Here is a 14,765-nt window from a genome sequence, read left to right on the forward strand (position 1 = left end):
TTTATATATAAGATTTATTAATAATAAACTTGAAGCTAGGGAAACCGAAAGAGCTCACCAAACTCACATGTAAAAAAAGAGAGCCAGGGAGAAGCCATGAAAACTTATATACAAAAGACACACATAAACAGAAAGGGAAAAGGGAATCTTGGGATGAGGGAAGAATTCTGGGAGATGAAGTCCAAAGGATATAAAATTTCCATTCATACATAGGAGATACCCATCATTTGGGGAATGATTGAGTAAGTTATAGTATGTTATTATAATGAAATACTATGCTATAAGCAATGACAAGCAGATCCACCTCTAGAGAAAGAACTATGGAAGTAGAAATGCAAAAGAAAAGTATGTTTTATCACTTGGTTATATAGATATATGATTTGGGGTTGTAGTTTTTAAAAGATTATTCTTACAAATATGAATATTATGGAAATAGGTTTTGAGTAATAAGACATGTATGAACCAGTGGAATTACTTGTCAGCTCCAGGGGGGGAGGGAAGAGGGGAGGGAGAGAATGTGAATCATGTAACCATGGGGGGGGAAAATATTTTTAAACCCTGACCTTCCGTCTTGGAGTCAATACTGTGTATTGGCTCCAAGGCAGAAGAGTGGTAAGGGCTAGGCAATGGGGGTCAAGTGACTTGCCCAGGGTCACACAGCTAGGAAGTGTCTGAGGCCAGATTTGAACCTAGGACCTCCCGTCTCTAGTCCTGGCTCTCAATCCACTGAGCTACCCAGTTGCCCCCTGGAAAAATATTTAAAAAAAAAATTAAGAAAAAATGACATGTAGGAGGAACTTGGGAAAAACCTGGAAAGACTTACATGAACTGAAGGAGAATGAAATAAGCAGAACCAGAAGAACATTGCACCCAGTGATAGGAATACTGTAGAATGGACAACGGAATAACAGCTATTCTCAGCAATATAATAATCCAAAACAAACCTAAAGGACTCCTGATAAAAAAATGCCATCTGCTTCCAGAGAAAGAACTGATGGGAGTCTGAATCTGGACCAAAGCAAACTTTTTTACTTTTCTTAAATTTTTTTGTTCAAGTGTCCCTTTTATAAAAGCATTAATGTGGGAAAATGTTTTGTATGGTTGGATATGTAAAATCTTATCAGATTGATGACCATTCAATGGGGGTGGGGTTGGCAGCGGGGATGGAGAAAATTTGACACAATTGTGTTTGAACAATGAAACTTTTTACATGTAATTGGGATATCCAACTTAATTTTTCAAAAACTATTGAGTTTTTGAAATTTTCTACATAATGTAATATCTATATCTATATCTAGGCCCCCAAAATGGGGGCCAATAATTAAGCTCAAAAGAAAAGGATTGCATTTGGGCTAATTTTGAACTGGTATTAGTAGTATAACCAGGTGCTGAGGAGTAGTTGTAGTAATACCTACATAGTTAGACTTTTGAGCAAGATATGGCCTAGATTTGATTGTTAGGTGGAAAATGTAAATTTAATTTTCAACATTTATTAATTCATGAAAAAGACTGAATACAAAGTGGGATTTGGTCAAGCATTAAGTAGAAAATTGTTCTTGATTTCTCCTTATTCCCATTTAAAGTCTTATTAGAGAATAATGAGAAATACTTTTTAAAATATGACTCATAATCTTGATTCCGAATTGTTCATGAAGTATATTCCTTGGACAAATGATCATATTGTTTTCCAGTGGCAGAGGTCATATTGTAAGTTTAAATTGGAGGCAGAGCCTAAATCCTATTCTTTTAATTGTCACTGATGTTTATTCCATGTTCATTGTCTGAAGAGCACTTAATTTGTTGAAATTAGAGGGCAGAGACAAAGACTGGGATGTGAGTGTGGCCCCTCAGGGCTATAGAAGTTCCTGGGCAGTGACATTATGGGTTACCATTAAGACTGTGAAGCCTCTGTAGTGAGATTCATATTGTTTCCAAGATGTAGAAAAGCTTTGAAATCTTTTGTCTGATTAAGAGACTGACATAAACTATTTACCCTCTCCCCTCCTTTTTTTCTGTAGGCCAATAGTCCACAAGACTTGAGGATGTTTTATGAAAAGAACAGGAGTTTGATTCCTAGGTATGTATGTTTATTAGATACCTGAAAATATCTGGAAACTAGAAATTTATTTTCAGATTATTTTTAGTACTGTTATTTAGACTTTTAATATCATCTGCATATGAAGTTCAATTCATCAGTATCCATGGGTTCAAGTATTATCTTGTTTAGATGATTGCCAGGTTTAGCCCTAGTCTTCTCTTTTTATTTTTAATTTTCTTCAAATTTTTATTTAAGTATTAAATATTTAAGTATTTTTCCATGGTTACATGATTCATGTTCTTTCCCCCTCCTTCCTCCCAGGACCCACAAACAATCCCACTGGGTTATACATATATTCTCACTCAATACCTATTTCCATATTAACCATTTTTATAATAATCTTTTAAAAACCAAAACCCCACACCCAACATCCATATAAATAAGTGAAAAATCAAATGTTTTCCTTCTGCATTTCTCTTTCCTCAGTTCTTTCTCTTGATGTGGATGGCTTACCTTCTCATAAATCCCTTGGGATTATCCTGGATCAATGCATTCCTGTTGATTATGTATGATCTTCCCACAATGTTTCAGTCTCTTATGTACAATGCTCTCCTGGTTCCTAGTCTTCTTTTTTGAGCTCTGGTCTTGCGCCACTTGACTGTCTTTTGGACATTTCAAACTGGATGTCCTGTAGATATCTCATATTCAGCATATCCAAAACAAGTGATTATTCTGCAACTCCCTCACCCCCAAATTAACCAGTATACTCAATTTTTATATATCTTTTCTTTCCCTTTTTCCTAGTATTCCCAGAGAAACATCACCATATTTGGCTAATCTTCTCTTGGGTTTGCTTCAGAGAAATCAAAAGGACAGAATGGACTTTGGTATGTAATGTAAACTTTTAACTTTCTAATGTGCAGGATGAAGTACCTAATTAGGGTTATGTATTTATAATGACCAATGCATTTTGTAGTGAAGTTTTAGAAAATATTGGCGCTTTTTGTTATGCCAAGCTTCCCAACAACTCCCTTTCCCTATAGAATTCTCCCTTATTACAAAGAAAAAGTTAAACAAAACTTGCTTAAATGATTCTAACATCGAATGGAACTGTGTGGAGGAACAGTCTTGGAGGAGTGAGCTGGTCTGTGAGCAGGAAAATTTGGGCTTTTGCCCCACCTCCTTTACTTTTGGCTCTGTGACCATGTGAAAGAGATAGTGAACTTGACAGTGACCTAGCCAAGGAGACACTAATCTACACTGACAGAAAGAGCTGCTTTCCTAGGAATTCCTCAGACTAGGGGATCAAAACTGCTCTGTAGTTTTTTTTGTTGCTTCCCTTCTAATTTTGGTTGCATTGGTTTTGTTAGTTCAAAAACTTTTTAATAAAATTATTTTTAATTCCTATTAACATGTGATTCATTAAAAAGAAATCAAACAAACCTAGGATGTTTCAGAGTTACTTGTGTAGCTTTGTTTGAGATATATCACCTGCTACTGATTGTTGGAATTGAGTAGCCTACAGTGACTCCCATCTTATAATTCAGTTCTGGACTTTAGCTCAGTTTTCTTTCTACTCAGTTATGAATCTAGTTCAATTCCTGTCTTGTGAAAAAACTAAGGACCTAGGTCTGCGTTGGCAAACCTGTGGCATGCATGCCAGAGGGAGCTGCTCCTTTCTCCCTCTCCATGCTTGCCTGAGGACATTTCTTACATGACCCACCCCTCTGCCCAGCAGCCCAATGGGAGTGCTTCCTCCCTCCCCTGCCTGGGTAAGGTGCGGGGCTCACATATGGTAGTTTGGGCACTCAGTCTCTAACATGTTTGCCATCTCTGATCTAGTTTGTGGTGACCAGAAATCCTGTCAGATCCAGAGATTGCTTCATGGAGTTTTCTTATAGTTGTACATTTTAAGCAACCTGTGTGTCTTGTCTGAAAACAAGTCCCATACTGGCTAGTTCCTTTGATTGCTTATTTGGGAGAAAGTGAGACACCTCTTTTTCTGATTTCAAAGAATTGCACTTGTTCGCTCTTCCCTTCTCAACCTGGAAAGTGTAATCTTTCCTTCAATTAAAAATTAGATCACTAGGGGCAGCTGGGTAGCTCAGTGGATTGAGAGCCAGACCGAGAGATGGGAGGTCCTAGGTTCAAATCTAGCCTCAGACACTTCCCAGCTGTGTGACTCTGGGAAAGTCACCCCCATTGCATTGCCCTTACTACTCTTCTGCCTTAGAACCAATACCCAGTATTGATTCCAAGATGGAAGGTAAGGGTTTAAAAAAAAGAGAGAAATCAGATCACCTAATTTTTGTATCCTGGTTTATTGTTTTCTTTTAATTGGTCTTACATTTGATAGTTTAAAAAGAATTTGATTTCCTAATTACATGCAATAACAATTTTCATCATGCATTTTCTGACATATCTAATCTCCCCCCCCCCCCCCCCCCCAAGATGGTAAGCATTTTGCTTTTGATTACATAAATGTCTGATCGCATAAAACATTTCCATATTGATCATTATTATGAGACTATGCATATAAAATCAAAACCCCAAAAGAAAAACACAAAATAAAGTGAAAAATAGTATGCTTTGATCTGCATTTATACTTCATCAGTTGTTCTTTTTCTGGAGGTGTTATTAGTCTGCTTCACAACTGTCTTGGATCATTCATTGTATTGCTGAGGGTAGTTAATCTTTCACAGTTAATTGTTACAGAATATTGCCAATACTATGTACAGTGTTCTTCTGGTTGTGCTCACTTCACTTTGCATCTGTTCATACAAATCTCAGATTTTCCTGAAATCGTCCTGTTCATTATTTCTTATAGTGCAATAGTATTCCATCAAAATCATACACCACAGTTTGTTCAGCCATTCTCCAATTAATAGACTTCCCCATAATTTCTAGTTCTTTGCCCCCTCAAAAAAGAGCTACTAATAGATCTTCCCCCTACCTTTTATAAATTTTTTATTTATTTATGATAAAGACCTCATAGTGGTATTATTGGATCAAAGGTTATGCAGTTTTATAGCTCTTAGGGCCATGTTGGTGAACCTATGGCATGGAAGTGTGTGTGCTCCTTTCCCCCTCTCCATGCTTGCCTGAGGACATTTCTCACATGACCCACCCAGCAGCCCAGTGGGAGAACTTTCTCCCTCTCCTGTCTGGTGGAAGGTGGGGAGCTCACATGTGTCATGAGGGCTATAGTTTGGGCACTCTCTAAAAGGTTTGCCATCACTGCCTTAGGGCATAGTTTCAAATTGCCTTCCAGAATGGTTTGATCAGTTCACTACTCTGCCTATAATGCATTAGTGTCCTAATTTTCCCACATCCCTTCCAACATTTATCACTTTACTGTCATATTAGTCAGGCTGATAGGTGTAAGATGATACCTCCAGAGTTATTTTGATTTGCATTTCTCTAAACAATAGCAATTTAGGACCTTTTTTCATATGATTATCAATAGCTTCAGTTTCTTCATCTGAAAACTGCCTCTTCATGTTCTTTGACCATATTTCAATTGGAGAATGACTTGTATTCTTATAAATTTGGCTCAGTTCTCTATATATTTGAGAAGTGAGGCCTTTATTAGAGAAATTGGTGTGTAAACATTTTTTTATGTCTACATCAAATACCCATCTGGGTGTGAGATGTTGATCTAAACCAAGTTTCTGCCATATTGTTTTCTAGTTTTTCTAGCAGTTTTTGTCAAATAGTGACTTCTTTTCCCAGAAGCTAGGATGTTTATGTTTATCAAATACTAGATTGTTATGGTCGTTTACAACTGTATATTGTGTATCAAATCTAATCCATTAATCAACCATTTTTATTAACCAGTACCAGAGTGTTTTGATGATTATTGCTTTATAGTACAATTTAAGATCTGGTACTGCTAGGCTACCTTCCTTCACATTTTTTTTATTAATTCCCTTGATATTTTTTGTTCTTCCAGATGAATTTTGCTATTTTTTTTCTAGCCATATAAAATAACTTTTTTGGTTGTTTGGCATGACAGATTAATTTTTTTAATACTTAGTATCTGTCTTACTGTATTCAGGATCTTTGGACTTATTGAGGTGTCAATTGGCTGGCATATTATACCTGTTTTGCTAATAAATTCTATCGCTTGGATTGTTTTCTCAGGTATTGTTAATTATCCAGCACACAATGAAATCAAAGGTCCTATCCAAACCCCACCTGCTCTCAAACCAAAGGACTGAAAGGCTTTTTTGTGAAGTAGTAAATTTAGTGAATATCTGATTTCAGTTTACCATTCTTTTTTTGTCATAAAAGTATATATTGTTTTTATTGCTGTTAGGGTAGTGAAAACTAGGAGACAAATCTATAAATGGACATGCAGGGAAAATAATTCAAGATAGAATGTATGTAGTAAGGCATGTAAGATATATATAAATGGTACTTTATGACATTGGTGATCATCCCAGTTTAATTACTCGAGTTTTTTGTTTTGGATCTACTCTCAGATACTCAGTGCATGATACTATATATTTATTACAACTATAAAAATTTCAAATGTTTCTTTTACTAAATTAAAGACAAACTCATTGGCTAAATAAAATTAAGGAGAGTTAATATTGCTTATTGAAACCAGTTGCAAAAAACCAACTCAGCTGGAATGGGAGAAGAGAATAAATTGTATAATTCATTTGCCAGATTCACTTTTGATTTAGACAATAAAAAACTTAGTCTGATCTAGTCCTAGGCAAAGACTCACCGAAATATCTCTAACTTGAGGTTTTCAACAAGAGTTCCATAGAAACAAGAGTGTTTTCAAGATGGCCAGAAGAAGAAAAATTATGTGTTCAAGCAATCTTAGAATTAAAAATTTTGTTTGTGATGGAATAAAATAGTTTTTGCAAGTCCATGATATAGTTTTTTAGAATTTAGAATTTAGCAGGGATATTCTCAATTGTTTTTGAAAAAGAAATTGGCTAGGAAAAGAAAACCATTTTTTACATGAAGGAAACAGAAACAACCTTTGTCCAATCTAGCCCCATTTCTAAGCTCCAGAGCATTAGAAATCCTCATTCTTACTTGCTTCATTGGGCTATAGTTAACAGCTTGTCTGATAAAACTCTGTTTTTTGTTTTACAGAAGCATTTTTTAGTCATCCTTTTCTTGAACAAGTTCCAGTGAAAAAATGTAAGTAGCTGTGTTTATTCAATAGGATAATGCCATATTTAGGGTAATTCACCCAAGGGAAACTTGTGCTTATGATAATCTTAGTGAAACTTCTTGATTATTCTGCACTATAATTGAAGTTAGGATTTTTTAGCAGGAGTTTTTCTTTCTCTCCCTCTTATTCCACTAAATTTTTTTTGTCTTAGGAACCAAAAACATTTGCTCCATTTTAAATTAGTTTCACATGAGTTTTAATGAGTGAATGCCATTTTTTGAGAGGACAAGAGCAGCACTAAGTTACAACAGTTTTCAGAATTTTTCTGTTGGGAGAATTCAGATACTAATTTAAAAGTGAGTGACCTCTTTCCTGTTTTTTTCTCTAGCCTGCCCAGTGCCAGTGCCCATCTATGCCGGTTCAGTTTCTGGCAGTTCTTGTGGTAGCTCTCCATCTTGCCGCTTTGCTTCTCCACCAGTGAGTTCTGGTTTACATTTAAAATAATTTTGTAGAGTCTACAGACACATGGGACTGTTGTCTAAAGATCTGTTGTAAATTCAGATCTGACCATTTATGTTATACAGGATTCTCAGTGATTCAGAAACAATCTTGGAGCCAACATCTTAACAACATTTGCTGGTCCCCATATAATTGCTTCTGCCCAAACTTGTCTCCATTATTCTGCAACTTTAAGTTTCTCCCATCTTCATGGCTATTATTCAAATATCCCACCCAAATTCTCCTTCACAACTTGGGACTTCTTGTTGTTGTGACCCTATAACCTACTTTCCTTACCTGCTACTTCTCTTGTCTCTCTCTCCAGCCTGGTACTTTTTTTCAAAACTGCAATTGTGAAAATCCTTTGATTTTTCAGAACCCTCTGTATCCCAAAACCTGCCTCTACTCTTAGATCAGCATTATCTAGGCCTCGAGTTTTAGTCTTTTTTTTTTTTGTCAAACTGAAGCTGGAAAGAGATACAGAGAGTTGTGCTCCAGAAATGGACTTTCTAGAAATAACCGCATCTCCCTTGGGCTTTCAGAGGTTGCATTTCAGCCCAGTTATATTGCTAAAGAAAATAAGTAGCCTTCTTCCTTTCTGTCCCCATCATCCTTCAGAAGAATCACAAGGCTAAGAGCACTAATTATGCCAAGCCTTGACCTTTCTGAACTGAAAAAAAGATAGATAGATAGATAGATAGATAGATGCATACATAATAGTCCAGACCATTGTGGGGCACTCAGAACTCAGAGGTTCTGAGCTGGCTGGGGATACAGGTACTATTTTGCATAGCTAGATAAAAGTGTGCTAAAAGAGGAGAAAGTGGTGGTGCTGAAGAATCTGATAACAAAGGAGCCCAGTAAGTGGGGAGCAGAAAGAGAAGCCAATTGAGATGTGGGATTCTGTTGGATCAAGAGAGCCAATGGAGGGGTATGTGGTTTGGGAGAGAATCTAAAGGGAGAAGATTGGTCTTATTTGAACAGGTAAATGCCATTTGGATTGAAAGAGCCTTATGTGAGAAAGGCTGAGAAATAAGAGAACTGTGGCCCAGGAAGGAGGAGTAGGCATGTGAGAGCCCTAAAGTGTAAGAAGATAGTTTATGGCATACCTAAAGCCAAGTTTGGGGATATGACTAAGTGGAATTAAAAAAGAGATTGGTGGCAGGGATGCAAAGGTAGAAATGGGAGGGCGACTTTATTTGAAGACCAGTTAATATTCTTGGAGATTGTCTAATAGGTGAGATGTGTAATACCTTTGGGGGAGAAACCTCTCTGTAGCGCCTGAAGTTAGAGGAGAAAAGGGCATGGGATGATGTTGGTTGTAACATGATTTTTATTGGAGAAATGAAGTGTTCAAATCGATTTCTTTGTTCTCCTAACACTCACCTCTTCACCAGACTTCCCTGTTGGTATTGAAGAGATTTCCATTCTTCGGACTTTCTTGGTTTGTTCTGAAAGTCTTCCTTTTAGGTCTGTCTTTCTTCTCTAGGCAGTTACCCAAGTTTGTTACTTCTCTCCAGTCTCTTGCACTGAGCCCTTCTAGTTCAGACTCTCCTTACCTTTTGCTTGGATTATAGTGATAGCCTGCTGATTGGGTTTCCTGCTTCCATCTTCTCCTTTCTCCTAGTCATCCTCTACACAGCTGCCAAGATAACCTTCCTAAGCACAGACCCAACCACCTCACTCCCTACTCCACTAAGCAATCTTCAGTGCCTTTAAGACAAACTCCTTAATCTATTCTTATCTCCCTCTAGCCTCCCTTTCATATAAACCCTCCTTCCCAGCTTGTCTGAGCTCTTGCTGCCAGCTTCAGTTTTCTCTTGGCCTTGGCCCAGGCTATCTCCCTGGGGTTAGGATGCTCTCTCTCTGACTGTACCTCATGGAATACTCTGTGTGCTCACATTAGGCAGCCCCTGCTGAGCTCTCCCTTCTTCCTCTTTGCCCAGCCCCCCAGGAGTTCAGGGCTCTTTGCTCAAGTTACACTGACATGTTTTATTTGCCTTTCCATACAAGGAGCCATATTTTTGTCCAGGTATCTTTCACACCTAACATGGTGCCTTATACTCTGATACTTAATATATCTTCATTAAATTCGATTAATGGATCCAGTATTTTTATAAAAGGTACCCAGAACCATCCTTGACAAGGAGTAGGCCATGATATCTTCTTGTCAAGCATTTTCAAATGATTGATTCGCTATTTCCTCAAATATTAACTTGACAGAAATTAATGAAATTCTGTAAAAGCCTCATGCTAATGTAAAGGTGATGGATTGTGGCTGCTGCCTCCACCAATAGTATTTGGAAGGTTCCCTTCCCTTTCCCAGACCTATTTGGAGGAGCAGAGCTAGTTCTGATCTGAAAAGTTCTGATTTACTTTAAAAACATTCAGGATGTGATAAGGAGATTAAGACCTGATGAAATCCCTTAAACTATTGTGGGTTGGTCTTCATTTCTCTTGACTTCCTAAAACAAGACTTCTAGGAAAGGTTTGCTCTGAAACAATTATCCAAAATTACTTTATTAAATAAAACACCAAGAAACTTGTTTTCTTATAAGTAAATAAATTGCTGCTATACAAAATGAAAGATGTTGCAGGAAATTAAAGGGATACCTAGGGAAGTTGGGAAATGTAGATGTGCAAGTATATATATATATATATATATATATATAATGGGTTCTTTGTGTTAAGGGTTCCCTTCTGGTCCCTCAACTCTACCCCCTTGTCTCTCCTAACCAAACTGGAAAACTCAGTAAGCCAACTAAATCCTGCTGAATACTCTTTGGGCCTCATCCCTCCTGACAAGCTCCTCTGCTGCATTTTCTTTTCAGTGACACTGAACTCTACAGGGAAGCCTTGTGCTATCTCAAGTCAGGGAGACATTTGTCACTCAGGGGTAAACAGTTTCAGTAAATTCTTTGGAAAATGGACCTCCTAGAGAGAACAGATATGTGAAGAAAGGAAGTTTCCGACTTTACTTGGACATAGGTTCTAATTTTTGAGGGATTTGGGGATCTATACAAGTTTAAATGATTTTATCACATAAACCTCCATTCTGTGTGGCCTGTTGCTAGTAGGAAAGATGTTATAACCCTTGGGGAGGTCAGCCAAGTGTAAGTTGTGTCTGTGGTATGTAACCATCACAGGTTTTATACAAACCAGATTGGGGTGGGATGGGAAATTTGACTGATCAGCAATGGTAGATAGTCTACTCTTTTTGCTGAGTATAATTAGCCAAGTAGTAATTGGATAACTTGGGCAATAAACAAGTTACTAAAACTGATTGTTGGAGGAAGCTTTTATTTAATCCAGAATTAGATAAATAACCCAACTTGAGGCTAATTGCCTATGGAACCTAGGCTGTATTGCTTTGTGTTGGGATCTCTTTGTGGGTGCGTAAACCTTTATACCCTTTCCAAACTTCCCTTCACTCCCCCATAAAAAACAACCTAGGTTGTCCCAAGCTTTGATTCTGTTTGTATCAAGCAAACTTGTAATTTAAGGTCCTTGTCTCTTGTACTCTTCCCGTCTTTGAAACCTGACCTGAGGTTATAAATGTCCATTTTATATATAGAAACATTGTCATTTCAAATGTTTATTTTAGTTTAGTTCTTTTATGGTGCAACAATTCTCTGAAATGTCATACATTTAAAAATCATGGCTATTTCCTACAAACTACATAAAGTTTTCTGAAGATGTCCTAGAAACTTTAAAATATTTATAGCTTTTTTCTCCCCTATCACCTCTATTTCCCAATATGTCATTTTCCTGTTTTTCTTCTAGTTCTCTCTACTATCCCTTAAAACAAAGAGGGGAACAAAATAATTCAGCAAGATTAACCAACACCTTGAAAAAGGCTGACATTTTCCACAGTGTTTCACACTCATGTTTCTTTACCTTCCCACTGAATTGGAGGAGATAATTCATATCTCTTCTTTGGGGCCCAGCTTGGTCATTGTACTTTTAGAAATCTTTTAAATAGGAAATGTGGGCAAAGATAACTTCAGTTTTTCTTTCTAATTGGAAAACTTTAAAAAAAGGAACTTGTCAAATCTTATAATTAAACTTTCACTTTGACTTTGACTTTTGGCTTTTTGTGAAAAGGGTTAGATTATTGATAGTTTTATTATTTGCTGTTTCTTAAATTTAGTCACTGGGTTAGTTTTTAATTTTGTCATCTTTAGTCCCTTCCAGATATGCAGCATATTCAGGAAGACAACTTATCTTCCCCACCTTTGGGTCCTCCTAACTATCTACAGGTGTCTAAAGATTCTGCCAGTACTAGTAGTAAGAACTCTTCTTGTGACACAGATGACTTTGTCTTGGTTCCACATAACATTTCATCAGATCACTCATGTGAGTATTCTTTCTACTTGTGTACCAAAGAATATTTTGTTTTTAAAAATAGTTTTCTATATCTGAATATTTCTTGTACTTTGTCAAGCTACCTCCTTATCTATAGAATGGACTATTTTAATACTAAATGATCTCTTAAGCTACTGTGTTTTATTCTAGGGTACCATTTGTTGATATATTAATGGATTTTTAAATTACTAGAATTGTTCCTTTATCTTGCTAGAATATATTAACTTTCTAACAAGGGTTAGTTTGAGTTCTGAAGGTAGAAGGAAACTTTGGAAGAAATGACCACAAATTGATTTTATTCTTTGTTCAAAGATAGAAGAATAGGAAAGGAAAAGAGAAAGGAAAGGAGGGTATAATAAGTGTATAATATAATACATAACAAAAGAAGGGAAGAAACAAACACTTATATAATGCCTACTGTGTGCCAGGCACTGGGCTAAGCACTTTAAAATATTATTCTATTTGATCCTCCCCATAACCCTGGAGGTAGATGCTATCATGATCTTCATTTTACAAATGTGGAAACTGAGACAAAAGGGTTAAGTGTCTTGTATAGGCTCCCACAGCTAGTAAGTATGTCTGAGGCCATACTTGAACTCTGGTCTTACTGATGCCACACCCATGCTCTGTGCACTGGCCACCAGTTATCTAGGAAAGTAGGCAAGAAAAGAAAAATGAATTTTAGGAAAGCTAGTTAGTGAACCAGGATTAGTATCCATTAGTATATTAGTATACTGTTAGGAAGGACACATTGGAAAGAGAAAGAAAAATCTGGAGGTTTCGGAATAGGTTATAGTTGTATGGTATGGAAGTTCTAGTAATTCAGTGGATTTTTCCTGCCTTTCACTAGCTTGAATTGGTCCCCTCCAGAATCACCGTGGTGTGATGAGCCACTGGGCCAGTAGCCCTTTGCAACCTCTTGGTCCTTGGATCTCAAGACCATTGTTAATGCTATTGTTATATCCTTTCCAAGTTGGCCTAGATGATCTTTGCTTGACATGGTTGCTTCCCTGTCACAGAAGCATTAGAGAAGGACTTCAGGGGAATTTGTTGAACTATAGAAGAACAAAAGGCATTTTCTACTAACTTGAGTACCTTCTGCTCAAAAAAAGGTGACTGGGAGAACTACAAAGAAATAAATTAGACTAGATCAAAAATGGTTTAAACAGCACAGCTATAGAAGGATAATTAGAAAGACTAAAAGTGTAACTATGAAGATCCACAGAAAGTAACATCCATTAATCACTGGCATACCCACCATGCCAGTTCTTGTCTTTCCATCATGTCTGTCACCACATTTATTCTCTTGTCATAAGTTGACAAAGGAGGTAAGAGTGGGAAAGGAAAAAGGGGAGATGTCAGAGCTGTTTTTAAAAAGACTAAAATATTATACTGGATTTTAGTGTGGTCACAATTTAGGAAATGTTAAATAATTTAGCAACTGCTAAGGATATCAAAAGGTATCTGGAACCAACCAGAATGACTTTGTTTGAGCGAATTGTGCCAGACCAATGAAACTCAAGCTATTCAGGAAAATATCAGACCTAAACACATTCAGTTGTTCCAGTTAAGAAGCTATGAAAGGGGACAGCTGGGGAGCTCAGTGGATTGAGAGTCAGGCCCAGAGATGGGAGGTCCTGGATTCAAATTTGACCTCAGACACTTCTTAGCTGTGTGACCCTGGGCAAGTCACTTAACCCCCATTGCCTAGCCCTTACCACTCTTCTGCCTTGGAACCAATACCCAGTATTGATTTTAAAATGAAAGGGTAAGGGTTTAAAAAAAAAATCTATGAAGGCATGGTTTTGATTATGCTATAATGATAATTGAGAATGAAGCAAAGAGAAGTTTTAATGGTATCAACTTGGGTAGCCTTATTGTCCATGTCTCATGGGATGAGCCTGGGATTTAGTTTTTCATTCCCCCACCTCCCCCCCAGTAAATTTTATTGCTATATTTTGTTGTTATATCACCTACATTTCCCCTTTTATATCTCTTCCTTCCTGCTCCCAGACAGCCATGCCATATAACAGCATTTTTTAGAAAAAAAAAAAAAAGAATCAGCAAAACCAGTCAAAAAATCTGAAGAAAAAAGATGTAGTGCTCATGTGCATATGTAACTCCTACCTCTACAAAGGAGTGGGATGGGGCCACCATGCTTGTTCTTTCCACATATGTTGCTCTAGTCATTGCCCATATTATTTTCTTAACTTTGCTTACTTCATTTTATATGTCAAAGAGGATGAACATTTGGGTCACTTTATTTGGATTATTACAAATTACTTTCCAATATGGTTGTACTAATTCACATCCCTACGCCAAGGCATTGGTGTATCTACCTTCTCAAAACCTCTCCAATAATGACTGTTCCCATATTTTGTCTTCTTTTCCAGTTTGGTGAGTATGAGGTAAAACTTTGGGGTTTCTTTGATTTGCATTTGTCTTGTTCCTAGTGATTTCCTCTCATGGTTAATTGTTTGCAGTTCTTTTGAGGACTGTTTGTATCCTTTGATTACTTAACAGCTGGAGAACAACTTTTAGTTTAATTTGTATGTTTACACACACACACACACATATAGTTGTGTGCATGTGTATATACATACATATATATATATAATATATATATGCATGCCACGGACGAGGTCCAGCCTCACTCGTGACTCCAGGGTTTCCTGACAGGTAGCAAATGATCAGTGAAACAGAAGACAGCTTATCATTACGGCCATG

General features: G+C 37.0%; 1 protein-coding gene across 2 annotated transcripts in view; it reads left to right on the forward strand.

Moving 5' to 3' along the window:
- The window catches only part of ULK2 (unc-51 like autophagy activating kinase 2), a 91,089-nt gene that overhangs the window by 37,907 nt on the left and 38,417 nt on the right, over positions 1-14,765 (forward strand). For both annotated transcript variants that reach the window (XM_001372616.4, XM_016429307.2), the window contains exons 9-13: positions 2,019-2,077; positions 2,843-2,925; positions 7,154-7,201; positions 7,564-7,652; positions 11,858-12,029. In XM_001372616.4, the coding sequence (XP_001372653.1) occupies positions 2,019-2,077; positions 2,843-2,925; positions 7,154-7,201; positions 7,564-7,652; positions 11,858-12,029 (451 nt within the window). The remainder of the gene's footprint in view (positions 1-2,018; positions 2,078-2,842; positions 2,926-7,153; positions 7,202-7,563; positions 7,653-11,857; positions 12,030-14,765) is intronic.

The sequence above is a fragment of the Monodelphis domestica genome, chromosome 2 (assembly GCF_027887165.1).
Source record: "Monodelphis domestica isolate mMonDom1 chromosome 2, mMonDom1.pri, whole genome shotgun sequence".
NCBI classification, from domain to species: Eukaryota; Metazoa; Chordata; class Mammalia; order Didelphimorphia; family Didelphidae; genus Monodelphis; species Monodelphis domestica.